This window comes from Phocoena sinus, chromosome 7, assembly GCF_008692025.1.
Source record: "Phocoena sinus isolate mPhoSin1 chromosome 7, mPhoSin1.pri, whole genome shotgun sequence".
In the NCBI taxonomy this organism is placed as follows: Eukaryota; Metazoa; Chordata; class Mammalia; order Artiodactyla; family Phocoenidae; genus Phocoena; species Phocoena sinus.
The window spans coordinates 63,044,342-63,071,588 of record NC_045769.1 but is presented as its reverse complement, the minus strand read 5'-3'; the positions used below and the strand labels follow the sequence as shown (position 1 = coordinate 63,071,588).

Sequence of the window (27,247 nt, the reverse complement as noted above, 5' to 3'; positions counted from 1 at the left end):
CCAAAACTAGATTAAGGCAGTACCAAAAAAGTATATTCCAGACCAAAATCCTGATGGAACACCAATGACCAACACAAAAATCCCCAACAAAATATTAGCACATCAAATCCAACACATAAACAAAGAATAATACATCACAACCAAGTGGGGTTTGTCCTGGGAACATGAGGCATTCAATGTTCGAAAATCAATCAACATAATTCACCGTATTAACAGTCTAAAGAAGAAAAAGTATGTGATCACATCAACTGATGCAGAAAAAGTATTTGAAAATAAAATTCAACATTGATTCATGATTAAAAACCTGCAACAAACTAGGAATAGAGGGGAACTTCCTCCACCTGATAAAGGGCATCTACAAAAGCCTTGAATGTGGCAAAACCAATGAAGACTACTTAGATCCCAGTCCACATTGCATAACAACCGCTTTCCTTGCTGTAGGCTGGTCCAGCAGTAAAATCCCAGGCAACACCGTTCCCACAATTGCACTTGTTAGTTCTGACAATCCAGAGGGCAGCAGCTGGTGAAAGCATAGGTCCAACAAAAGTGAGCTCTGCGTCTTGTACTGTATGGCCCTGGCATCAGGACCACACCCTGGCTGACTTACCATGATGACCGCATCGTGCAGGACCAGCATGGTGAAGAAGGTTGGTGGAGAAGCAGTTTGCTGATCAAGGATAGAGGTTCTGAGAACAAGGCCATGGGGTAGGAAGCTGGCATTTTGGCTGAGCCAGGCGCCTCCTGGGAACCAGAGCCGGCAATCAGCCTCACACAGGAAAACAACAGGGACCTGGAGATGAGATTTCTGAACATCAGGAAGTAGTCGGCAGTTGAGTCAGAGCTGCAGACCCAGCTGGAATGGGAACCTTTAGCTATCGCACCAAGCAACAAAGCCGCAAGGAAGGGCTTACTAAGGAGACCAGGGAGAATTTGTGTTGTTTTTTTAATGAAGGGACTCAGAAATAAAAAGCTTTGCTTAATTGATGTTACAGCCTGCCAGAGATTCCAAACAGCAGAGTCATAAAGAGAAATGTCTCATGAAGGTTATTCTCTTGTGCAGATGGGTGCGCTGGAATCTGTAGTCAGGACCTTGTGCTTTGGAACTTATTTCTGTCAACCCAACTTCCTATACTTTCTTCTTAATGACCTGGAACTTCTTTTCCAAACTCTTCCATGAGAAGTTTGGACTCTCAGTTCAGGCAGAAAAAAAAATGAAAATTTCCATGTTGAGGCAAAGTTGGAAGTATAATTTGGGGTTTCTCATATTCAGCACACACTCAGCGATGGATATGCGATACATTTTTCCTCCTGGCCCTACCAGAACTGCTAATGGATGCATCAGTTTAATTGCCCAAAGAATGTATCAGTTAAAGTGAAGCTTACTTGTAGCTCTGAAGTTGAGCTCCTCTGATTCTCAAGATACTCTAAGCAAAGAGAAGTGTAGAATGTTGCAAAGGAAGAAAAGTGATGTGGGCAAGTCTCCAAAACAAGCCAGCTCTTCCCAGAAGGAAAAACCACTGGAGCTCTCAGTGGCCAACAGAAGAACATACAAGTCCTTACTTGAGAATCACAGCCTTCAAGGTAATGTGGTGTGGGACCCTGACCTGGGAGTCAGACAGCCTGGGTTCTGACCCACATTTGCCCGGTGGGGTAGTGACTGTGGTGGGCTCTGAAGACAGGTAGTCTGGGTTCGAAGGCTAGATTTGCTATTTTCTCACTGTGTGGCCTTGGGCAATTTCGTTCACCTCTGTGTGCCTCAGTTTCTTCATCTGTAAAAAGAAATGGTACCTATATTTAGTGAGGATTAAAGGAACTACTAGTGCATGTGTAAAACATCTGGCAGCACACCTGCTCGTATCGAGTGCTATATAAATCTTTGCTGTTATTATACACTACCTGGGTCCTAGGGCAGTTACCTCTTTGGCTTCAGTTTTCTCAGTTGTAAAGCTAGAAAGCTGGGTTAGGCCATATTTCTCAAAATTTGGTTTGGAGACTTCTAGCATCAAAATAACCTAGGCTATCAGTTTAAATAATATCTCTTAAAGTGGGGCCTGAAAAGGGGCTTTTAAAAATGCTTTCAAAGTGATTCTTATACATAATGATTTAATTATAGCAGTAGAAGTATAATTAAATCAGCAACAGTTGGTGCAGAGCTGCTTTGGGAGGAAGTGAGAAGTTATGCCCTACAAGGTAGCGGCACTGACACTGTGGCCAGAGTGGAAAGCCAAGCCAGAGCCACACTCAGGCTATGCTGGTCTCTGTTGCCCCACGGAGGGGGAATTATGGCTGGAGATGGATGAGCTGCTTCTTCACGAATGTCCAGACTGGCCATGTAATTAACCAATAAAAATCCCTTTCCCTTTTCTATGAGCCCCTGAGTATTTGTGACAATAGGCATTTTAAAAAGTGACTTGTTGGAAATCAGAACTAATAGCTCCATTTTCTATGCCCCTATCCACTTTATTTCTAGCCTCTTGTAATTTGCATCCTACTGTATTACAGTGAGTACCTACACTGTGTGTATCCTCCGGAAGTAATGAACTTCTTAAATTCAGGGTGAGTGCCTTATTTATCTTGGTATTCCCTTCTCTCCTCCTCCCTTGCCCTAGCATTTAGCACAGTGATTTGCATGTGGTCGTCCTTTTATAAATATCTGTTGGATGAATCAGCAGAGGATCCAGTTTGAACTGAGTCCTGGGGTGGAGTTTACAAGTCCGTGGTCCCAGAGTGTCTACACTGTAACCACGAGACCCATGGACACAAAGGCAGTGGAAAAATGCTGCCTTCATCACAAAGGCGTTTGCAGTATTAATACAGTGGAAGATATAAATCTCAATTAGTAGCAGAAAAAAGTGATGAGGTATCGAGGTTTTCAAAATGTCAGCTGGTGGCTGGGCAATCAATTTATTTACAGCCACTAACCATTGCACTGTGATACTGAAACCAATACTGCTAATTAAAGGTGTAATGACAGTCAGCCAGATCAGTTAATTGATTCTGAATACTTCAGTGACTGCTTTTCGTGCCAATTGAATGTGATCAAAAGGGGTCAGAGAGTCCTACAAGGCTTGTAATTTTAGAAGGATTTGCAGGTATTAGCTTTTCAAAATCCAAAAATCCATGTGAAAGAGTACCTATATTTATATACACTTTACTGGCTCAATAAAGCTTTTGGAAAGTGAAATTAATTCTTGATGACAAATAGAAGTATTTCATCCACAAGAGGGAAATTTTATTGCACCTTAGACTTCGGTTTCGTATTCTATTTCTTTATTCTCTGCTGGAAAATAACTCTAGGTATTTTTCTACCTTGAGAAAAAGTTTCAGTTGACCATCTGGCTCCCCCTTTCTCTTCATCCTATTTTTCCCTTCCTGTCATTGATGAATTTGGGGGAAAAAGTGGTTTACAGCTCCTCTGTTCTTCACTCCTGCGATGTCTTTTGCCTCAGTTGCTCAGCATCTTTGAAAGCTACCTTTAGCCCCTGCTAGCTAAGTCAAATGGCTTTTCCTGGTCCTCAGTCTTCTGGTGGCCTTTAAGACAACTGATCACTCTTTCTTTGAAACTCTGCTCTCCTTTCTTTGAAACTCTGAACCCCCACTAATCTTTCTACCAAGAATATTTTCCAGGAAGGGATTAACATAGCCTACAAGACATGCAGGGAATATGAGTGTGAGCTTAAGTGGGTAAGGAAAACCCTGGGGCAGAAGTAGTGGCCCCTTCCCAGGTAAAGGCCAGTGGCCAACAGGTTAGAACACCCAGGCCAAAAGGCAATGGAAAATTCCAGTCCAATTCCAGGTCCATCTCAGTTAAGGGGGCAGGAGGCGAGTATGTCTCTGAGAGGATAGTGTGAAGATATGGGATTTTAGATGCAGAACAAGGCTGTGTTCGATCAAGTTCTCAGAAGTGAAAGAGAAACTCCGCCCAGTCTTGGAAATAGGATTGGTAGAAAGAAGAGAAAGCAGGCCATAGATGACTGTCTGGGGTACTGCACTGGGATTTTCCTAGGACAGGTCCCCCCTGTGCTGCTGATTGGAGATCCCTCACTTGGGGTAGTGACTTGGAAAAACTCCCTGTTTCTCCTTTACTCTTGTACTGTTACCACACTCACAATACTTCTGATGCCAGATGTGTGAGTTTTCCACACCAAGCTATTCTGACACTAACTGCCTAGAGTTAGTGCAGACCCCAGAGTTAAAGGGCCCAGCCCCACAGGAGTGCCCCCCAGCCTCACTTCAGATGCCAATCACAAGTAGTAGATCCCCAGGTTACCCACAATTTCTGTCTGACTTGGCCGTGAATCAGAGATTCCATGACTTCCTCCTTGGATTAGATCACTTGCTAGAACAGCTCACAACCTAGGGAAACACTTACTTATGTTTACTGGTTTATTGGATAATAAAGGATGCATGACCCAAGCAAGACCAATCAGAATCCTCCCTCGGACCTTTCTTTGGAACTATTAGTCTGCTGGAGGGGCGATAAGTTATACACCATGGGTGGCTGGTGGCCACCTGGTTTTCCATGTAGAGAGATCCTGTTAGAAAGATGGAGAGAACTCTGATTAAATCCTTTGAGTGATGCCTGAAATCCATCAGTCCCTGGATGTTTCTGGAATGTGAGCCAAGAAACATTTTTACGTTTTTAAAAAAGCTAGTTTGAAAAAAGCTAGTTGAGGTTATGTTTCTGTCATTTATAATTGGCATCTTAATACACTGCCCATTTTACACATGAGGACACTGAGAGCAGAGAGGTGAAGTGATTGCAGGAGTCTTTTTTTTTTTTTGCGGTACGCGGGCCTCTCACTGCTGTGGCCTCTCCCGTTGCAGATCACAGGCTCCAGACGTGCAGGCTCAGCGGCCATGGCTCACGGGCCCAGCCGCTCCACGGCATGTGGGATCTTCCCGCACCGGGGCACGAACCCATGTCCCCCACGTGGGCAGGTGGACTCTCAACCACTGCGCCACCAGGGAAGCCCCTGTATTTTATTTTTACAAGAGATAAATAAACTGACACCAAGCAATGTAAGTGGATGACCACGACAAAAGCAATGATGATTGCAATTACCAAACACGAAACACTCTCAGACTATGTCATAATATTGACATTCAGTCCAGTAACCCTCCACTGTAACAGCTCCTTTACTTTGCAATGAAAATTGATTTGTATATTTTTTGCCTCTGAGTCCTTGTGGGATTTTTTTTTAATTCAAACAGAAAGTCACAAAAATTATAATCATCCTCATCAGTTCACTTCGTCCCATGTAATTAATTTTTTTTTCATCTTGATCTTTTGTTAGCACTTTTATGAATTCATCAGTTTTCCATTAGAGTTCTGAAAATGCTTGTTCATTCAGCTCAGCAGTATAGTCAGTTACCAGAAACCTGTACTTGTCAGTCTTTTCCATGAATTCCTTGAAGACGAACCCCTTTTATAGGAACATTTTTGCGAAAGCATCAGAGTACACCCAGTGTACAGGATTTTTAATGTGCTGCCAATTATGTGCTCTTTTTTGGGTTATGCTAAGAGTGTAAAATGCACAATGCTGCTCATTTTTCTCTAATCTGTTCCTATATAATGGTAGCTCCTGGCTCTAAGCATCTGGCCTGCTAACTGCATAGTAAATAACAGTAAACATGGTGCAAGTCTTAATGAACTTCTTGAATAAGATCATTTCTATATAATCAAGATACTACTGTTGTTGCTGATCACATCAGCCATCGTGGGCAGGTGCCTGGGCCCCACCGTGGCCCAATTAAATGAGAATTGCCGAGGGTAAAGCCAGGTCTTGTGTTTTTAAAAGCTCAGTGTGCAGCCAGGGTTGAGAACCACGTGGCTTGTCACCCGGGGGTGGCGGGGGACAGTGCGGTAGGCCTATGTGACTTGAAAAGAGCCACAGTGGTGATTCTCATATCTCTACTCTTGCTCAGATAGTTGGGAAAAGTGATTTGAGAGTTGAAGGGGTAGTTGCTCCTTGATGGCAGGATCAAAGATGGTAAAACAGTTTGGGCGCTGTTTAGTTCCAGCTCCTCTTTTTGCCCAGCTCACCATTCATTCCTTCATTTATTTACCAGAATTTTACTGAGTGCCTCTCATGTGCCAGATACTATATTAAGCAATGAGATTATAAAGGGAACGAGACAGACAAGGTAGATATCAAACAAAAACAAAGCGTCAGCAACTCCATCTTGCACTATGGGGAATGTGATTTATCCAGAAAAGGAATACTACTCGGCAAAGCACACCAACCAACCAACCAATCAACGAACCACAAAAGAACTACCGATAAGTGTGAAAACATGGGTCAATATAAAAAAATATGCTGAATGAAAGAAGCCTAACACAGAAAAGTAAATACTGTATGATTCCACTTTTATGAAATTTTGGAACTGGCAAAGCTAACCTATGATGATAGAAAGCTGATTAGTTGTTGCTTAAGAAAGGAGTGTGGATTGACTGGAAATGGGTACAAGGGAACATTCTGGGGTGGTGGAAATGTTTTGTCTCTTGATGTGTACTTGACAAAATTAGACTGAATAGTGCATGTGAGATCTGAGCATTTCACTCTAAGTAAATTGTACTTCAGCTAAAAAATAACAACATTAAAGGAGAAATTTTATAAAAATAATATGTTTCTGTCCCTTTCCCCCTTAGCTTGAGAGAGCCTTGAGGGTAGACAACAGAGTCTTGCTCATTTTTCATTCTCTTTTCATTTTAGTATCTACCACAGTATAAAGATAAAATAAATGTTTATTGGATGAATAAAGAATAACAGTATCCTATACTCATGTAGTGGTTTCACATTTAAAATCTTAGTTAATCCCTGTAGTAATCCTGTGAGTTTATAAATAAGGCCCAGAGAGGTAATGTGAACCAGTTGAGGTCACACAGCAGGGAGTGGTATAGGCAGGACTTGGACATGGGTCTCCTGATAATCACAGTCACCTAACTCCAAAACTAATGCTTTATCCATGACATCCCAATTGATGACATTCGAATAGTTATTGCATTTTTTTCTTTGGTCAGTTTTGTCAACTCAACATATATTGTGCATATATAACTTCTAAATTTTAAAAGTATAATAAAAATTATTTAGAAACTTGGCATTTTTAAATGCCCTCTAATATGAACTCCTCCATAATGTATCATTTTCTACAGATTTAAAACATGATTTGGTGACTCCTGGCTATAGGCATCTTTCCTAGGAGGTAACTGAGAATTGGAGATAAAGAGAAATCCTTTCCATTGTCTTAAATCAGGTTGACATTTATGCTACTGAGTAGAGCAGGTTTTCAAGCAGCCCTGCTGGTATTTAACAGTGTTGGCTAACAGAGAAAGCCCACAATCGACTGTTCATCCTTAACTTTCTGGGCCAGAGAAATCCTCTCTGCACTGAATTTAATAGTAATTAACCTCATGTCAGTAGAAAACAAATCAGCATGTAACTGGCTTTAATGCCGCTGTGCCCTTTCAATGTATAGGCGAGAAGAATTGACTCACATTTATTCAACACCCACTGTGGATTGGGAGCTAGATGCTTTATGTTTGTTTTCTCTTTAATCCTTATAACAACAAAATGAAGTAGGTACTGTGGTCCCATTTTACAAGTGAAAAAAAACTGAGGCTCAGAGGGTTTGAATATATTGGCCAAGGCCCTATAGCTAGTAAGTGGCCAAAGCCAGGATTCAAACACTCGTCTCCTTCACTCTCAAAATGTGTTTCATTCATTACTTCTAGGCTGCCTCCCCAGGGCACTGCTCACTGCTAAAAGCCAGCCACAGTTTTAGAACAGGTGGTAGCCAGAATAATGCGCCATGCCATGCCCCCGCCCCAACGTGCATGTCCTAATCCCCAGAACCTGTGACTATGTTACCTTGCATGGCCAAAGGGACTTTGCAGACTGATTAAATTAGGGATCTTGAGATAGGAATATTACCTGGATTATCTGTGGGCCTGACGTAAATACAAAAATCCTTATAAGAGAAAGAGGGGGCAGGCCAGTCAGGGGTCATAGTCTGAGAGAGATTTGAAGATGCTATGCTGCTGGCTTTGAAGATGGAGAAGAGACCACAAGCCAAAGGTTGCAGGTGGCCTCTAGAAGCTGGAAAAGACAAAGAAACAGATCCTCTGCTACCATAGAACCTTCAGAAGGAACGTAGCCCTGCCATCACGTCAAATTTGCCCAATAATACCTATATTTAGACTTCTGACCTCCAGAACTGCAAGGTTATGTTATTTTAAGCTACTAGGTTTGTGTTAATTTACAGCAGTGATAGGAAACTAGTACAGAAAGGCAGAACAGTTAAGCAATACATACCTTATCTTCTTTTGACACTTTAAAGGAGTAAATTTAATTCTCTTTTGAAAGCTCATATCTTGATTAGGAATTCTTATGGCTGATACCAAATTAAAATATGCTTGTATTATAAGAGTCTTAGTACTATAGGAGAAATCCAACACTGTTAAGAGTTTTCTATAGAAATGACAATAACAAACAAGGTAGGCTGCATAAAAATTCATAGAGTGCTGAAATAATGTGGTAATATATTACTTTCTCTACTATTGTGGACATTATGTGACTTGCCATCTTAAGTCACAGTGTTTATTACGTTTATTCATCATTCATTTAACAGTGATCAGGTACATGCTATGCAGGTATATGTGTAGGGATGCAGGTAAGTAGGTAGACAGACAGACATGCAGAAATTCTGTAGTGCCCTGAGTTCTGACAGGCGGAATTTCATTTTCAGTATTAGTTCACTTATCTTTAAATTAGGTGGATGCATAAATGTTTAAAAGTTTATCAGATATCTGATTACAAGAGAATATAAATAATTCAATATAGAAAATGACCCCTTTAGAGTTGATAGAAGTGGCAAGTAATATAAATTTAATATAATATAAATGAGGAACTTCAATTTTATACTAAATTGCTTTGATGATTAATCTTTTTTTTCAAAAAAAGAATTGGAACTCCTGTCAAGGAATGAACATTCTGACATCTATTAGATCTTATAAAAGTTTGATTTATTTCTTTTCTATCAGAGTTCATTTTGAAAGTTAGGAGAATATCTTGATGTTATGAGAAATAATTCGTGCAATATAGCAATCCAGTTGGAATTCAAAGCCCCCCATCGAATTGCAAGACTGCTCACTTATCATGAGACTTGGTTAGCTGGGAACTGAGGGTTGGTCCTGCCGGAGGAGCTTTTTAGGGCCTAGATTAGTGGAAAATTTAATTTATATCTGACTTTTCCTAAGAGTGCTATTCTAAGAGTCCAGTAACCTAGACAACTCTCTGAGCCTCTTTTTTCCTATTAAATGAGGACATGTTTTCTGAATTCTCTTCAATTGCTAAAATGGTATTTGATCCCAAATTAGTGAACCACTGTTCTGCTGGGATGTTTTCTCCCTTCAGAATAGTTTTAATAAAATTATGAATTATCAATTAACACCATACTCACTCAGTCTAGTTGATATATTGATGGAGCACCTGCAATATTTAAGGACTTTGCTACATGCGGTTGAGGAATATGAATAAGTGTAGGAAACAGAGAACCCATCTAGTGCCTTTGTGTGAATTACAAAATGCTGTACAACTTGGTAAGTGATGGTGCCTTTGTGATCATTAGAAAAAGTTGCACTTTTCTCTGGGTAGATGAAGCCCCATGCCAGGGCACATGTGTTGATGAGCAGAGCCTGAGCTAGATTTTGGCTCCCACTTGTCTCCTGGGCTGGGTGACTTTGGGCAGTGTACAACTTCCCCAGTCATACTCAGCAGCCATGGTAAGAACAGTTCCCACTTTGTAATCTGGTTGGGGAAATAGCACATCTACTATGTATTCAGTTCTTACAAGTTACTTCTAATGGGTATATGTTGCTGATTTGGTTCAGATCAAATTAGAGGAACTACGATATTTTCATAACGACTCTTGTGAGGAAACCACCATGTGGCTATTTGCAAACTGTTTTGTCAAGTTTGTTTTTAAATATTCAAAGTGCTTATGAATTTCACGTCTTGCATACAAAAGGGAGGTTGCTAAATCAGATCTAATCATTTAGCAGACATATTTTGAGAACTATTGCCAGGCACTGGGAGATCAGTGGTTGATGGTAAACAAGACAGCCACAGTTTCTGCCCACGTGGAGAAATACTCTGGGGGATGGGGGGAAAGCAGTAAAATCTCCAGAGAAAGAGTCTTGTTCTTTGCTAATATCAGGGACTTACTGAGCAGGAGGCACTGAGGCAGTGAGGTAGATGGTTGCCAAGGCAACCTTTCCCGACTGAAAAAAAATAACAGGTGTCGAGCTGTGCGTGTGCAGACGTGCATATCATCATAGTTAGCCTTTCCACTGTGACTTTGAAAGAAGGGAGCAGAAGGTTTCCCAGTGAAGAGCCTGGATAGGCAGCTAGACACTGTCAGAGGTACTTAGGAGAATTAAGAAGGCTAATTAATGGGTCTTCCTGAGACGGCATAAGCAGGTAGTCAAGACTTCAGAGGCCAAAGCATCTCTGAAGTCACAGAGGAGGTAGATTTGAGAGCTTCCCTGGAGCTGTGTGCATGCATGAAATCTAGAGGGTTCTGACACCTAAGAAACAGGAAAGTCTACAGTTGCCTTTTACTTAGAAGAACCAGTGACTGAAAACAACTCATTCGGTGTGAGAAACAATTCTTAATATATTTAAATGTTTCTATTTATTTTGATCATTCCCTAGTCTGTGCCATGTCTTTCCCCCCAAAGCTCTGCATAAACCTTAGAAATATTCAACTCCTTTGATCCAGCAGTTCTACATCCAGGACTTAAGCCTAAAATCACAGGTATGTATACAAGGATTCGCTCAAGAATTTGAAGATCTTGTTGTAATAGTTCTTAAATGTGGGAAAATTGGAAACAACAAAATGTTCACAGGAGATTGGTTACATACGTTTTGGTGGAGCCACATAATGGAAAGAGAAGTGGTCAGTAACATGTAGACTGGCGGTTCTCATATGAGAGGCACGTGATGTTCTCCCTCATCTGAACAGCATTTATCCACCAGCAAGTCTTAATTTGAGGGTGGGATTGGTTGGGATGTAGCTTGGGAAAAAATTGTGATTGGAAAAGAACCTTCTCAGGTGATTCTGATACTCTGATAGTGGGCATATTCCCTTTTTTTTTTTTTTTTATAAATTTATTTATTTATTTTTGGCTGTGTTGGGTCTTCGTTTCTGTGCGAGGGCTTTCTCCAATTGCAGCGAGTGGGGGCCACTCTTCATCGCGGTGCGCGGGCCTCTCACTGTCGCGGCCTCTCTTGTTGAGGAGCACAGGCTCCAGATGCGCAGGCTCAGTTGTGGCTCACGGGCCTAGTTGCTCCGCGGCATGTGGGATCTTCCCAGACCAGGGCTCGAACCCGTGTCCCCTGCATCAGCAGGCAGATTCTCAACCACTGCGCCACCAGGGAAGCCCCATATTCCCTTTTAAGAATCACAATTATAGTTAAATGATGTAGAACCCTACTAGTGTAATATTTTTTTAAAAAAGTCAAATGCCAAACAGTAGATAGTCAACTTTTGTAAACACACACATGCATTTTAAAAAATGTCTGAAGGAAGGATACTAAAACATTGATAATGTTGGGGGCAAGATTATGGCTGAGTTTATTTTCACTTATGTCCTTTCCTGTATTTTCCAATATCTTGTCTACAAACATGTGTACTACTTTATAACCAGAGAAAAGGAAATAACACATTCTTAAATTTAAAAAGGATGCAAAAGATAAAGTAGGAGTCAATCTTTTCAAAAGAGTATTAATTTGGACACACAAAAAAGCAATAAAACAGTAAGCCCCTGAATTGCTCATTAGGTTCACGCAGTCTCTCAGCTATCCATAGTTGAGGAAAGCCCAGCTTTTTGGCTTACAGTAGACAGTACTTAAACATCACAGCCCCCTTATGGCAGCTACTGAAATTTCAGGACCAGTGCCTAAGAAAGTCCTCTAGAATGTGATGACAAACATCTTAGCTCTCTTTCAAATCAACTTTATATCTGACTGAATTTCTGGAGTCAAATAGTTGTCCAAGGCCCTCCGGAACATTCTATGGTGACACACGTACAAATTCTGTAAGCTGGCGTATGTGTTACCTAATCTCTGTGGAGAGCTGATTTATTTCTCTTTTTTTTCTCTTAGCACTTTGAGGACAACTTTCCTAGGGGACTGGACTTTTCCATTTGTGGGTAGGATTTAAAGTCAAAGGGTAATGAACTGTAGAAGATCACCAGACCAGGAGGCTGAATGCTTGGGTTTGAGACCTGGCCCCATCATTTGATTCCTTGTCCCTTGCCAGCAAAGCGAAGACAGGCGTGCCAGCCCTTCTTGCCTTTCAGAACTCCTGTAAGAACTGAGTGAGATAACATTTGCAAAAGTGTCCTGAAAGCTATAGAATGTTATACCTGTGTAGGGTATTAATCCTTTTTAATGACAAGCTAGCCTGGATTTTTAATAACCTAAGACTTAAGGGGGCTATTGATTGTACAACTGCTGGGGCCAGTCCCTATGAAGGGCACAAACTCTTTTGCCTCGTGGAGTCATTTTCTCCTTAGGCAAAACCAGGGATGGCAGGAACAGGGTGCGTGCCCACCTACCTCTCAGCTTTGACCTGTGTGACCCTCTCCTTGCTTCTTAAACGCTGGCCATAGAACAGATCTTTCAGTTCCTGGAATGTGTGGTTCCCCTGGGCACTCTCTTCTCTGGGTCTTTGTTCTGCCTGGAACGCTCCCATCTTGCCCATCCCTTTAGCTCCCCTCCTGACCTGGTCTCCCAGAATAGTGTGGTCCCTGGTCAGCAGCAGCCACATCACCTGGGGCCTCGTTAGAAGTGCACATTCCGGGGCTCTTCCTCGCAACTAATGTCTGAAACTCTGGGTTTGGGACCCAGCAATCCGATTTTTACAAGCCCTCCAGGGGATTCTGATGCCCCCTAAAATTTGAGACTACTGCCCAGCAGCGAGGATTCTCAACGATGCAGCACATTAGACTCATCTGGGACGTTTGAAAACTGCTGATGTTCAAACCCACACTCTAGACCAATTAAATCAGAATCTCTAGGGGTGGGATCCAGGAATTAGTATTTTTAAATATCCCCAGGTGATTCCAATGTGCAACCAAGTTGGAGAAGCACTGCCTGGGCTGAATTAGCTCTGTCTTGGGTTCCCACAGCACCTTTTCTGTGACACTCCTGAGCACAAGGGGTCTGCTTTACATCACCAGGACCCGTCACACCACGGCACACTGAGTGCTGATAGACTGGATCCAACCATGCTTTGATTAGAGGGCGTGTTAGAAGGATTAATTTAAAAATACGAATACCAAAGGATTTCAACATGGTGTTATCCAAAATATGACTGGGGCAGTAGAATGGCAACATCATAGTAAATTCCATAGCATTCAGGATGAAGGAAGATGTAAGAAACAGAGAACCCATCTAGTGCTTTTGTGTGAATTAAAAAATGCTGCACAACTTGGTAAATGACGGTGCCTTTGTGATTAGAAAAAGTTTCCCTTTTCTCTGGGTAGATGAAGCCCCATGTATTCATAGACAGGAGGATAAAAGTGTAGGAACAGCCCCCTGGGAACATGACCCACATCAAAACCACAGTCCTCAGTCTGCCTCTTTCTTCAGCCATTCTTTCTCTCATGTCCTTACACAAGTGAGCTCTGTGTACCTGGTGTGTGTGTGTGTGTGTGTGTGTGTGTGTGTGTGTGTGTGGTAAAACAGGTGAACTCCAGACCCCCAAATTAAAAAAATCTCAAATTGAACACATTGTTTGCCCTGTGTTTCAATGGCTGCTCCATTCAGGACAGACTTAATATCCAGAGAGCCTATCTCCTTTTACCACTAAGATCTATCTTTTTAAAAAAATACCAGCTGATGACTTTGGTTGGATTCTCATTTGACTTAGAATGTCATTTGGAATTGAGGGGTAAAACCCATGAAATGAAAATGTGGATATTAAAATAGAGCAGAAAATGGATTATTTTGGTCCTGCCAAAAATGCAGCTGTTTAGAGTAAAACATAATAGCATATTCTTTGGAAAAATTATCCAGGGGAAGAAACCCCAAAGTTAGCTCTTTTTTTCCTTCCTTGGCAATTCTGCAGCCACCAAATGCAGTGCCTGGCACTCCATAAATGCATGGGGGAGACTAAAATGTTAACCGGCAGTAATTCATTTCAAAATGTTATAAAATGCTTTGCTAGTTTTGAAATGTTTCTGCTGTATAAAAAAATTAAAAACTAAAGTTCTTCTTTTTGATGTCCTTACCTTCTGAAGGTGTTTTTACTTGAGATGTGTGTGTGCAGTTGTGCAAACATGTGGGCACATAGGCTTATGAATGAATATGTTGAAATTTTTTGCTGTTTCCATCTATTTTGAAAAATAAATCTTACGCATAAATTTTTTACATATCCTAATGGCCTTTATTATGTAAAGAAATCATATTCATTCTTCATTCACTTATTCATTCATCCAGTTGGTCACATCTTTCAACATTATAGCTACATACCAGGCGCTATGTTAAGCCTGGGATATATAATGGTAGCCTAGGCAGGCACAGTCCCTGTTGCAGCGTTGCAGACTGTATAGTGATGTCAGCACCTGCAAAAGTCATCTATGACATTCTTTTGCTTCTGGGTTCTTGAGTCATTACTGACATGATGTGTGTGTATCTTATTCCTGATACCATATTATTACATCATTGTTATCTTGATACCATTATCTATATATATGGCCGTGCCACGCAGCATGTGGGATCTTAGTTCCCAGAAGGGATCAAACCCATGCCCCCTGCATTGGAAGCACTTAACCACTGGACCACCAGGGAAGTCCCCCCATTATATTATTTTTGATACTATTGTTTTCTCCCACTCTTAGATGAACTTTCTAAGCAAGCTACCTTCCAGCCTTATTGGTACCTCCAAAAACAAGTGGCCATCAAAATCCCAGAATCAAATCTGTTGATAATTATAGTAACACAAATCTCCCCAGATGTCTCCTTGGAGAGAACACATGATACACTACATAATTTGTGGATTTAAAATGTTTATGGTGCTTTAATAGCTAGCTCCATGAAAGCTAGCAGCTCAAGCACATTTAATAGATTCTGTCTAGTTTGCCTATTGTTATTTTGAAGCCTGTTAACAGAAGAGAAATTATGCAAATGGCTGTCAGGTTGCCACTACTGCGCTCACACGGGGAATGAGCTGTATCTCCTTTCTCAGATGAAAACACTCAACTGGAGGCGATCAGGCTCTCAGCCATTTGCAGGAGCATGTCCCTTCCTTCAGACGGTCCATTTTGAGCTAACAAGTACTGTCAGGGCTGCGGTAGGGGGTGGGGAGGACGGGAAGGAAGGCAGGATAAGTTACTGGGGTGCTGTCGTCTGGAAGGGCCCAGGGAAAATCCCTGGTAAAGATGTTTTAGCTGGTCTTCCTTCGCTGGTGCCTGGGCAGGCTGTCAATGACCTTTGAAACTGTATGTTGCTGGTCTTCCTGTTCTGCTCTTTCCTGTGAAAACTGCCAGGAATCTCTCTCAAAGAAAATTTCCAATTTCACCCCACTACTTAAGAACCTGGTGTGGCTCCCTATCACCTCTGGATTCAAATTTTAGCCCTCCAGGCTGCCGGAAAACTGCCATCAACTGATTTCTGTATCCTGACTCATCTCTTGATTATGCCTGTGACCCTTCTACTGGAATCTGTTCTGTTTTGTATCCTGTTCATTCATCCATCCATCCATCCATCCAGTCATTCAGCGAATAGATGGGTTGATCAGTCAGTTCAGTCCAGCTATGTTATGATTCTACAAGCTATAATATGAGAATTCTCTAAACTACACTCTTACATCTGCATCCTCTGAGAGCTGTTTCTTGGCCCTGTATTTCCTTCCTGCCTCATCTACATGAATCCTGTTCACTTTTTCCTTCAAAACTGTACCTAAATTTATCTGCTCCGGGAAGCATTCCCCCTGGGGTCTTCGTCCTGGGTTGAAGAGACTCTTCCTCACAATTTATGGATCTAGGTAATCCAAGGTTATTTGCTCTTGCTGCCTGTCGCTTTGCAGTCTTCAGCTATATCACAAGGGCCTGCGTGTCACCTGGGCTGGCCAGAAAAGAAGCTCGTTGCAGGCAGGTAGGCAGGCCTTGCCTTCCTGTTCCCAGCTCCCCCTCTCTCCTCTTAGCCCAGAGCCTGCTGCTGAATGCTGTTCAACAGTCACTTTTCTTTCTTCAGGAATTCAGAAACTCATGGCATTTCCCCCAGGTGCAACTGCAGCTCAGAAAAGTGAACCTGCCTGCAGGCCTTGACTGAGCCCTTGACTCAGGAAAAGATGATTAGCTTGATTGTGCAATGTCTGGAATGAAGGGGCATTGCAGCCTGACGTTGCAGGAATACACCATTGGAAATATTACAGGATGTGCACCTGGAGCCTGGGAGGATGGTTTTGATTCTGCTGCTTATGCTGGTAGGAGACACTAAATAGATCAGGTTCACTACCAATTAGCATCACGTTAATCTTGGCTAATAGTGAAGCACCCCCAAGGATTTGGTAGATTTATCAGCCGCTCCCACAGTAGCCCTGTGAAGCTACACCACTTGGAACCTGGGTTGGAAGAAAGTCCTCTGGTGACGATGTGTTGTACATTCTGGTCCATGCTTTCCTCAAAGACGCCATTTCCTGGGCCTGAAGTGTTCGGCTGTTGTTTGGAAGAATGACAATCCAATCTCAGATAAGCCGGATTCAGAAAATAGGTCATCAATGTGAGTTGCAGTTATTTTCCTTCCAGCTTTCTTCTGTGCTTGCTTTCAATTGCTTTTCTGCAAAGGGCAGGCGCAGCTGCCCTGGCTGGTGGGCAGGAGAGGGGGGTAACAGTTACTCTGGCCTCAGACCCTTGTCAGGCACCACCCAGATTCCTCGGTCCTCAAGACTAGCATCTGCCTTTTTTCTGGGCTGTTAAATTCCCATTAAAGGAGTGCAGAAATACCCTCCTTGAGTATTGATTTTTCTCACACACACACACACACACACACACACACACACACACACACACACAGCATAGTTCATAGCCACTTGATTTGCCACCTGCAGTTTATAATAGAATGGACCTGTGGGATTATAAACCACTTTATTTCTGCACAGAATTTCTCAGCTTGAGGCCAAATTGAAGGGCATTAGTCATCAGTAACTTGCAGTTGTTTTTAATGTATTTCACTCAGGTTTAAGGCATCTAAAGCTAAGATAAATTTCCCCATACATTGGTGAGGAAGTGAAAGATCTGAGCATTTAGTTAATCATTTGTCATGGCTGTGGGTGTGTATTGTTCCTTAGTGCCTGCAACATCGTGACTGCTTTGTGATTTGGGAACGACGATTTGAACGATAGTAGATAAATTCAATTATGCCATGATTCTTTTTTTCTCCGAGTATTTGTATAGGTTTAAGGTTTAAAATTCATAGAACGCTAGGGAAGGGAACTTAGAGAAAAACCTAGAGATCACGGGTCTCGCCCAGGGAGCTCTGTCAAACATCCATTCCTGGTCTCTCCCCTGGAGATCGGGTGTCTACAGCTCTGGGTTTGAGCAAGTTCAGTGAGCGGTGCCTGGGGCAGACTTCGGAAAACAGTGATTAGTTCAACCATCTCATTTTGCAGAAGAGGAAACTGAGGCAGAAAGAGGTGAAGAGACTTAAGACACTTGGCAGGATTCCAAAAAAACGAGCTTGCCTCTCCAGACCAGGTCTCCTGGTTTCCGGTTGAGTGCACTTTCCACCACCCAAGAGAAGAAAGGCCTTTTTCCTCCTGCTCTAGAATTCACCTGGCTCCGCTGCTCAGCAGCCACTGCGCAGCACCAGCCCCGCCTGGCGCGGGAGAGGGGAGAACTTCCGGTTAGGACCCGGCTTCTTCCTGCTTCCTTGCTTTGGTCGTCGCCGGGGTTCCCCTTGGGCCGTTCCCCGTGCCGTCTCCCAACAGGGTCACCTTCTGCCCAACCCGAGGTCTCAGGTAAGACTCAACGGTTGAAAAGCAAACGAACCAATTTTTCACTTTCTTTTCTGCTGCTCGGGGCTCTGTACGAGTTCCCCTGGGGCTGCTCAGGGGTCCCCACAAAAGGCAGCGGTGATCTTCCTCCTCGCACCCATTCCAACCCCGACCTCCGTCCCTCTGAGCGTGACTCTTCCCTGGACCCCAGCCCATCCGGCACACTACCTCTCACCCCTTGGGATCCGCAATAAACCGGGTGGTTCCAGAAGCTTCCTCTGAGGACGAGACGTGTGAGCATAGCCATGAGTGATGGGAAGGAGGTTGCCGCGTTGCCCCGCGGGAGTGGAGTAGGGGATGCTTCCCATCAGCTACCGCCTCTGGCGGGGTGAGCGCCACTTGCCGAGGGGACAGCGGGACAGCGAGATGGTGGTGACAACGCGCCAGTGATGAGAGTTGGAGGTCAAAGAGGGAAAACGCCCTAGGCGATGAAGGGCCTTGTGGGCCGTGGCAGGAGGTGGGATCCTGTTCTAAACGCAGTAGCATTTGGTGTAACTTTAAAAACAGATTTTGCTTGTAGCTAAGTGAGGAACAGACTATTGGGGACGGGGAGCGAGAACAGAAGCCGGAGACAGGAAGGGAGGCCGTGACTGTGGTCCAGGTGGGGACCCGGGTGGCTTGGACCCCTGGAGGAGGTGGCAGGGCTGCATGTAGTGCCGTGATGGAGAGGCCTGGCAGAGGTGGTGAGGGGTCCTTTTTCTAAGATGCCCAAAAGGCTCCTTGGGGGCTTGTGGTGGCCCTGGTGGTGGTGGTGACAGGTATCTGGATTCAGGAATGTATTTTTAGAGTAGAGCTGACCAGACTTATTGATTGTTCATAAAAAGTGCTTATTAATTAGTTATATTTTGAAGTAATTTAGACCTTGTTAGGATAAGAAATCTTGTAAATTTGTAAGATTTCCTTCCCATCCACATATAGCCCCTTGATGATGAAATGAGATAGTTTTCTGTTTTGTTCTCTGATATAGCTTGGTGACTACCTTGGTCTGTTCAGGCTGCTATAACAGAACACCATAGACTAGGTGGCTTAAAAACAGAAATTTATTTCTCACAGTTTCTGAAGTCTGGGAAGTCCAAAATTAGGGTACCAGCATTGTTGGGTTCTGTCGAGAGCCCACTTCTTGGTTTGCAGACTGACACCTTCTTGCTGTGTCTTCATGTGGCAGGGAGAGAGCGATCATCTCTCTTTGTCTCTTCTTATAAGGGCACTAAGCCTATTCCTGAAGGCTCCATGACCTAATCACCTCTCAAAGGCCCCACCTCCAAATACCATCACATTGGGGATTAGGGCTTCAGCATTTGAATTGGGGGGGGACACAAACATTTAGTCCATAGCAGTGACTTTTTGTCTCAGAGCAAAAGATTTCACCATAGAAAAATGGCATTATTTCTCTAAGTAAAAGCAAGGATTTTACAGAACATGTTCTGTTTATTAATGCTTTTTTTTTTCACTCATAATTTTTGTAAAGTATGTTCACTTTCACAAATTAGAGTCACCTCCTTTCATCCATCTTTACCTGGAAATGTATTTTTAGGCAGCTAATTGAGACTTTTTCATCTACAGGAGCTATTTTGCAAATGTTAGAGGCCTGAGTGACAATGGCTTTATCACCAGCCCATGAAACTATGACTTTTGTCTGATTTTTCTGTAATCCTTTAAAAAAAAAATGTTTGGCTCGTACCCATTATCTTTCCCTGCCACCCTGTGAGCACAGGGTCCCTGCAGCTCAGAGCCATTCTCCAGGCAGAGTGACTGTGTGCTGGGCCCAGCTGCCCCCCCCCCCCCCCCCCCCCCCCCGAGATGCAGTTCTGTGGACAGGGCTGACCACGCCACCTGGAGGCCATTTAGGAACAATTGCTTTTAGCTCCCAGATGGGGTGGTTCAAGTCCTGGCCATACTCTCACCTGGAGCCTCCTTTTTGAAGACAAAATTCTAGACCTTTCCTTAACCCTTCTCCTTTTCCACTCAGGGGCATTTAGCCCCAGTATTAACCCCACTTCTCAAAACTCTGCTCTCTCTTCTCTCCCTACCTCCCTGTCGGCCCCTCCTGTGGCTCCTCTTCCGTGCCCTGCACCCGCACTCAGTGGACAGATTGTGTGAGATTCTGCCCTTGCCCCCTCTCCCCCACACCCACCTCTGCCTTGGGAACCACAGCAGGGTCACAGGTAAACATGCCTCTCTACAGATTGTTCTGCAGTCAGTTCTCCAGCACAGCCTCTTTCCTGAGCTCCAGTTCCGCCTTCTTGTCGCTTATCCTTCAACTCGGCAGGTCCCCAAAAGGACTCGGAGTCTCTCCCCAGAACCGCGCCTTCTCCAGGGCTCTCCATTTTGGTCGACTGTCTCTTAGCTCTCCAGGCTCAAAACTTTAGCTGTTTTTTTTTTTTTTTTTTTTTTTTTTTTATGCGTTACGCGGGCCTCTCACTGTTGTGGCCTCTCCCGTTGCGGAGGACAGGCTCCGGACGCGCAGGCTCAGCGGCCATGGCTCACGGGCCCAGCCGCTCCGCGGCATGTGGGATCCTCCCAGACCGGGGCACGAACCCGTGTCCCCTGCATCGGCAGGCGGACTCTCAACCACTGCGCCACCAGGGAAGCCCTAGCTGTTTTTTAATTCTTCTGTTTCTTTTCATTCTACAGCCTATGTTTTACCCCAAATTTGTTGATTCTGCTACTATTAATCTTCTCCCAGATAGCCCTCTCTCTCTTCCTGAGACTTCTGCCTTAGTACAAGCCCTCCTAATTCTAACCCAAATCCACAGTAGCCTTCTGGTTCATCTTCCTAATTAGAGTCACCTCCTTTCATCCATCTTTGCATGCTCCTACCAGGTGAATCTTCCTAAACGGACCATTAGGTTACTATTAGGTTTGGAAACGTCCATAGCTTCCCACTGGCTAATAATAATAATAATTTATTGAGAGCTTGCTGTGAACCAGGAATAGATCTAGGAAGTTTACATGTATTTGCATGTTTATCTTAATCCATAGAACAAGCCCATAGAGCAGGTATTCTTATTATCCATATTCTACAGAAGAAGGAACTGAGGCACAGAGAGGTTAAGTGACTTGCCTTTAGAATAAGGTTTACACAACTAGTGGGGTTTTCAAGGCCTCCAGGATTTAGATCCAGCTCTACCATTCAACATTCTGCCAGTGTTTAGTATCTGTTCTATGTTGGTGACTTAATAGAGCTCATATCCTGTGGAGTGAAACAATAGTAAGTAAATGGATATATAAATAGTATCTATAATAGTGCTGTAGAGGAAATAAACAGGATTATATGAGAGAGAATAATAAGGAAAACTACATGGGGTGGTTTTAACTCATGTCTACTGGTGTTTCTCAAAGTGGAGGTGGAGGTGGAGTTGAGTGAGAAATAACTGCTTTAGAATTACTTGAGGGTTCTTGCTAAAAATACAGATTTCTCCACCCATCAACTCAGAAATGCTGGGAGTGGGCCCAGAATCTTCATTATAAATACGTTGTGGGTCTCCTGAAATTCTCCCAACCTTTGTTCCCATCCTGAGTCCTCCATTTTCTAGTCTCTCCCTCTGCTCCCTCTGCCCGGCATGCCTTCTGCCCATCTCTGTGTCTCTAGCTCCAGCTTCCTCTTTAAGGCCAAGTCAAATGCCACCCCTGGATCCTCTGGGCTGGATAGACTTGTTTCCCTCCTTATGGGACATTTGTCACTTTCTATTTTGCAGTGTAGTTACTTGTATTCAAGTATTCCAGTAACTATAAGTAACTGTATAACTCTATTCAAGTAAATATACTATATAGTGTATCATGTGTAGTATATACTTATTGCTGTCTAGTGACTTGTGTTCAAGTCGTATCCTTTCACATACTGAACAGTATGCCCCCTTAGGTCAGGGCTGAATTTGATTTATTTTAGAGTCTCTCATTGACTTGCTCAGAGTAGGTGTCAATATGCATTTTGTGGAATATCTGGCTAAGCTTAAGCCTAGCTCTCTTTGGGCTTTGTCCTACCACTTGACCGTGTTCTAAATGTTCCGATCATAGCACGCCTACCTTGTACTAAGACTGGACAACCAGTTCTGTACTCAGCTTCACCTCCCAAAGTGAGGGAAACACTGAGGAGTGATGAGTGAGAATATAGCAATTTCCAGCCAGCTACTGTGGGTGCATCCTGACAGTTTGTTTTAGAAAGGGTCCCAGTACAGTATAGTTGATGAGGGTTCCCTATGACCTATGTATTCAACAAACATCTTAGATAGAGTGGAAATAGGCTTCCAAAGCACTTGGCTCTGAAAAAAAAAAAAGTCCATTGTGATCGCACCTGCTAGAATTGAGGAAGACACTGTTGCTTCTTTGTTCTTGCCAATAACTTTGGCTGTTCTTTAGGGACCTCCAAGTGACATCTCCTTCAGTCCACCTGCCATGCGGCCACCAGAGTAACTTGTTAGAACATAAGTCAGATCATGTCCCGCCTGCTCAAATCCCACCAACAGCTTTCTATCTGTCTAAGTAAAAGCCAGGTCCTTACCTTACAAGGCTGATGAAGACCTACATGATCTTCTTTCCCCACCCCATATCTCTCTGACCCCAACTCCTACTTCCCTGCCTTGCTTATTCCACTGAAGCTGCCCTGGCTTCTTGCTATTCCCTGGGTAAGCCAGGCAAACTCCTGCCTCAGGGCCTTTGCACTTCCTATACCCTCTATCTGGAATGGCTCCCACCCCCACCGCCTGGCTAAGAGTTTTACTTTTTCACCTCTTTCCTCTCATTTCTCAAATGCGTCCTGCTCAATGATACTTCTCTGGCCATGCATTTTAGGATTGCAGTTCCCCTACCTACCACCACTCTTTCTATTCACCTTCCCTACTTAATTGTCTCATAGCAGTTGATCACTACCCATCATCTATTTGTTATATTTATTTATTTTGTTGATTCTCTCTCTCCCCCTACTAGAATGTAAGCTTCACTAAGGCATGGTTTTAGCCTTTTTTTTTTTTTTTTTTTTTTTTTTTTTTGTACGCGGGCCTCTCACTGTTGTGGCCTCTCCCTTTGCGGAGCACAGGCTCCAGACGCGCAGGCTTAGCAGCCATGGCTCACAGGCCCAGCCACTCCGCGGCATGTGGGATCTTCCTGGACCGGGGCACGAACCCGTGTCCCCTGCATCGGCAGGTGGACTCTCAACCACTGTACCACCAAGGAAGCCCGGTTTTAGCCTTTTTTGATCATTGCTGTATCCTCAGCACCTAGAACAGTGCCCAACACTTAGTAGATGCTCATCAAATATTAGTTGAATCAATGAGTCATAGTGGGGTAAACAAAAAGATTTAAATCCTGGCTCCCAGCTTAACTTACTTAACCTTTCAATGACTCAGTTTTCCTATCTGTAAAATGGAAATAGTAATAGTTACTGTCTCATGGAGTTATGGCTCCTGGCATTGTGTCCAGCATCTAGTATTTACTCAGAAAATGTTCTCTATGATAGAAGAGGTTTTACTGGTTACTAAAACGGTATGTAGTGGTGATATTCCACTCTTTTCTCACGAGTGGATTTTTCCCAGATGTGATAATAAACAGTGTGTTTTGTGCTTTCTGTTGGCTGGGACTACCACACAACTCTGAAAGGTGCGTACTCTGTTTAATGGACGAGGAAGCAGAGGCACAGGAGGTTAAGCAATTCTCCCCTTGCCCACAAAGCTGGTAAATGTAAAAGCTGAGATTTGAACCCAGGGCTGGAGGCCACAGTCTTCACCTTATTTTTCACTGCTTCTCAGTGTGTGTGTGAGTGAAGCTGGTGGAAAAAAGAAGAAAAAGAGTGGCTGTCAGTTGCTTTATATCCTCCACAGCAGCATGAGGCCTTGAAAGATAGATGGTGCTGGGTGTTCTTCTCACCTCCTCAATGGAAGTAATTCTTTCGCTCCAGTCAAATCTTGTCAGGGTCCAGCAGTTCCCTCTCCAGTGCCCATAGCTCACTCTGCAGCACCTTCAATTAATCCTTCTCACCTGGAAGCAGGGCCGGGGGCTGTCTGTGGTTGTCACAGTGGAAGGGGGGCTGGCACAGAGTGAGCCAGGGCGCAGGATCCTGATATTTGCAGGACAGCCCTGCACAGTGAAGGGCTTTCTTGTTGAAAATGCCCAACCTGCCTCCATTAATTTTTTTTTTCTTGAATGTCTTTTCCGCAATCCCCACTAATTCAAGGCATATACTTTCTTCAAGGGTCAGCTTAAGTTTTTGCTTTGGGACTCCAAGATTCAGCCCTTTCTGTTTAACTGCACTCATCCTCTTCTTTGGTTTCATGAATATGAGTGACAGCTGATGCAAGTGCAGAGGGGACTCATATGAATTAGACAGTCCCTGTCTCTAAGGTGCCCAGGGCCTGTTTGGGTGTTGAGGTTTATCCACAGAGCAGCACCACAGGACAGCTCCTCATATGTGAGCACCACAGAGGTTCAGAGGAGGAGGTGCTGCCTGTTTGTGGAGGGTTTAGGGAACATGAGCTGGCTCTTGAAGGGCTGGCAGGATTCCTGATGAATGGATATGGTGGAATGAGCACTCCTGGGGGTAGAAATCACCTGGACAAAATGACAGAGGTGTGGACGTCCAAGGATGGTTCAGGAAATGGCAAGGGGTTAGGTTGAAGTTCATTATAAGCTTGACACAAGGAAACGACAGGAGTTTTGACACAGGAATGGAAGCTGCATTTAGGTTGCTTAAATATTTGAAGAATTTGGTCTTTATTTAATTTAGCAATAGGGAGCCATCAGAGGTTATTTGTTTAAGCGAGATTGTGGCATGAGTGAATTGATGGCTTTGGATGTTGTATCTGGTTGTGAGGTCCATTAGGAGTTGTAATAGAAGAAGACTAGAGGGAGGGAGACAAGAAAGCTTTTGTAGCCATCCCCTGTGAGATGCATAGAGGTGGCAGCAGCGGGGGTGAAAATGGAGGCACAGGAATGAGCAAAGGATGGACATGGCTTAGTGGCCGACTAATGTGAGAGTGAGGCAGTAGCTTGGGCTACCAGGAAAACGATGGGACCCCTGATGGACATTGGGCATTGAGTATTGGCTTTGAGGAACCACAGGTGGTTGTCTTAGTTTTATACATGCTATGTCTGAGGATTAGGGGGTGCATGTAAGTGGAGATGTGTGGCCAGCAGTTAGTAATCCTGGACTGGGGCCAGAGGAATCGAACGAAATAGGGCTGGAAAGATGGCGCCACGTGCCAAGACATGATGGTTAAAACCTTCTGTGTAGATGAGCCATTTGGGAGACAAGTGGAGGACTGAAGGCAGGACTTCAGTTTAAATGTCCGCATTAATGAGAGAATGGAGAGGCAGAATTGGAACCAGGAAAGTAAGATGTAAAGGAAACAAAGGGAGGGGAGTGTTTTAGAAAGGTAAAGGCAGTGAGCAATGGCTGATGCCCTGGAGGGTGAGGATGAGGATTAAGTGTCTTGAATTTCATGACTGATAGAAGCCTTTGAAATAGCAATTCTGTAAGGAGATTGGACTAGAAACCAGATTGTCAGCCTTGTGAAACAAACAAAGCCATTCATCTTTATGTGAGTGTATATGAGTGTGTGTGTGTGTTTGTATCTGCAATGATATTTACAATTAAGAGTGGTTATGTTTGGATGGTGGAATTTTATGAGTATTAATATTTTTATTCTTTTATTTGTATTTTCTTTAGTGTTTTATGAAACTAGAACTGTTTTTTGTTGTTGTTCTTTTTTTTTGCGGTACGCAGGCCTCTCACTGTTGTGGCCTCTCCCGTTGCGGAGCACGGGCTCCGGATGCGCAGGCTCAGCGGCCATGGCTCACGGGCCCAGCCGCTCCACGGCATGTGGGATCTTCCCGGACCGGGGCACGAACCCGTGTCCCCTGCATCGGCAGGCGGACTCTCAACCACTGCACCACCAGGGAAGCCCTAAAACTGTTTTTAAAATTGAGAAGACCTCATTGCTTTTTAAAATTCTGATTTTTAATCCTATGTTAAATAAACATTTACTGAGCACTTATTATACATTGGGTATTTGCCGATGAGGCAGAGAAAATTATTAAGGCATGGCCTCCTCTAGGAGTCACTGGTGGAGAAGACCAACATGTGAACAATAAATGTCAGGCAATGTGATAACTCCTAGAAAAGAGTACATAATACAGTGAGACCATTAAGAAAGGGCACCTCTACTGGGAAAAGTAGGAAAGGCCTTCCAGAACCATGTGCAGATTGGTTGTTTGTGAAGAAGTCAATTCCTACAAATGGGCCTAGTTTCTTTCTTACCAGCCTAGGCCGTTATATCATGTACTTGCTTATATGTTAGTTTGGAATTATTCTCTAATTTGTTCATGCTTATGTACTACATGCTTTCTTATTTTGTGTGTCTCTGCATGTTTATTATATTTAATATTTGTACTAATTTCCTCTGAAATTAGTACAAATACAAATTTGTACTAAATTTATACTAAATTAGTACAAATTTTCCTCACTGTTCACTCTTCTGATTTCTTTTTAAAAGCTGTTCTCTAGCTTTGAAAGCATTGTTCTATGATTTGTGATTCATATAGAACATATTATAACATATAGACAAAATATTCTGAGTAACATACTCAAAAATGGATATCTTCATCATGAATATTCTTACAAGTATAAAATGTTGCTGGACAAGTTTCTATTTAAATCATACTCGCTAGGCATGACTGACCGCAGGAGTTCATGGGGTACGAGCTTCAGATTGCTTTATTTTCAGCAAGGTAAGGCTGCACCTCCACTATGGAATAACACAGGGTATTCAACAGTGGTACAGGCCAGGCTTCTTTGGGGTTGTTAGGAACTAAAGCTGGCCTGTGAGGGACTCCGATTGGCTTTTGAGAAGGGGGTCTTCTTAGAAGAATGCAATAGGAAATTTCATGGATATTTAAGGACAGACAACAAAGCTCAGCCGGCCTCAGAGCGCCTGGGTTCATAGGGAACCCACTCACCAGTCATCTGTCAAGCATGGTCCTTTGGTTTTTTACTTCTCTGCTTTCCTGTTCTTCTCAAGATGGGCTTCTACAGCCTCACGTGGTTTTTGCTTTTACATGATTTCATGATTTACATGATTTCAGCATGCATCTGGGCCAAAATAATCTCCTGTATAGAGATCTCTTATTTGTTAAAAAAAAAAAATATATATATATATATATCTTTTAAAATAAAATAATGTTATGTCCCAGC

At 43.3% G+C, this 27,247-nt stretch overlaps 1 protein-coding gene across 1 annotated transcript in view; it reads left to right on the top strand.

Annotated features, from left to right (window-relative positions):
- The first annotated feature begins 2,528 nt into the window (after positions 1-2,528).
- MYO3B (myosin IIIB) overlaps positions 2,529-27,247 on the top strand; it is a 428,930-nt gene continuing 404,211 nt past the window's right edge. The window contains exon 1 of the mRNA XM_032638633.1: positions 2,529-2,556. Within this exon, the coding sequence (XP_032494524.1) occupies positions 2,537-2,556 (20 nt within the window). The 5' untranslated portion in view covers positions 2,529-2,536. The remainder of the gene's footprint in view (positions 2,557-27,247) is intronic.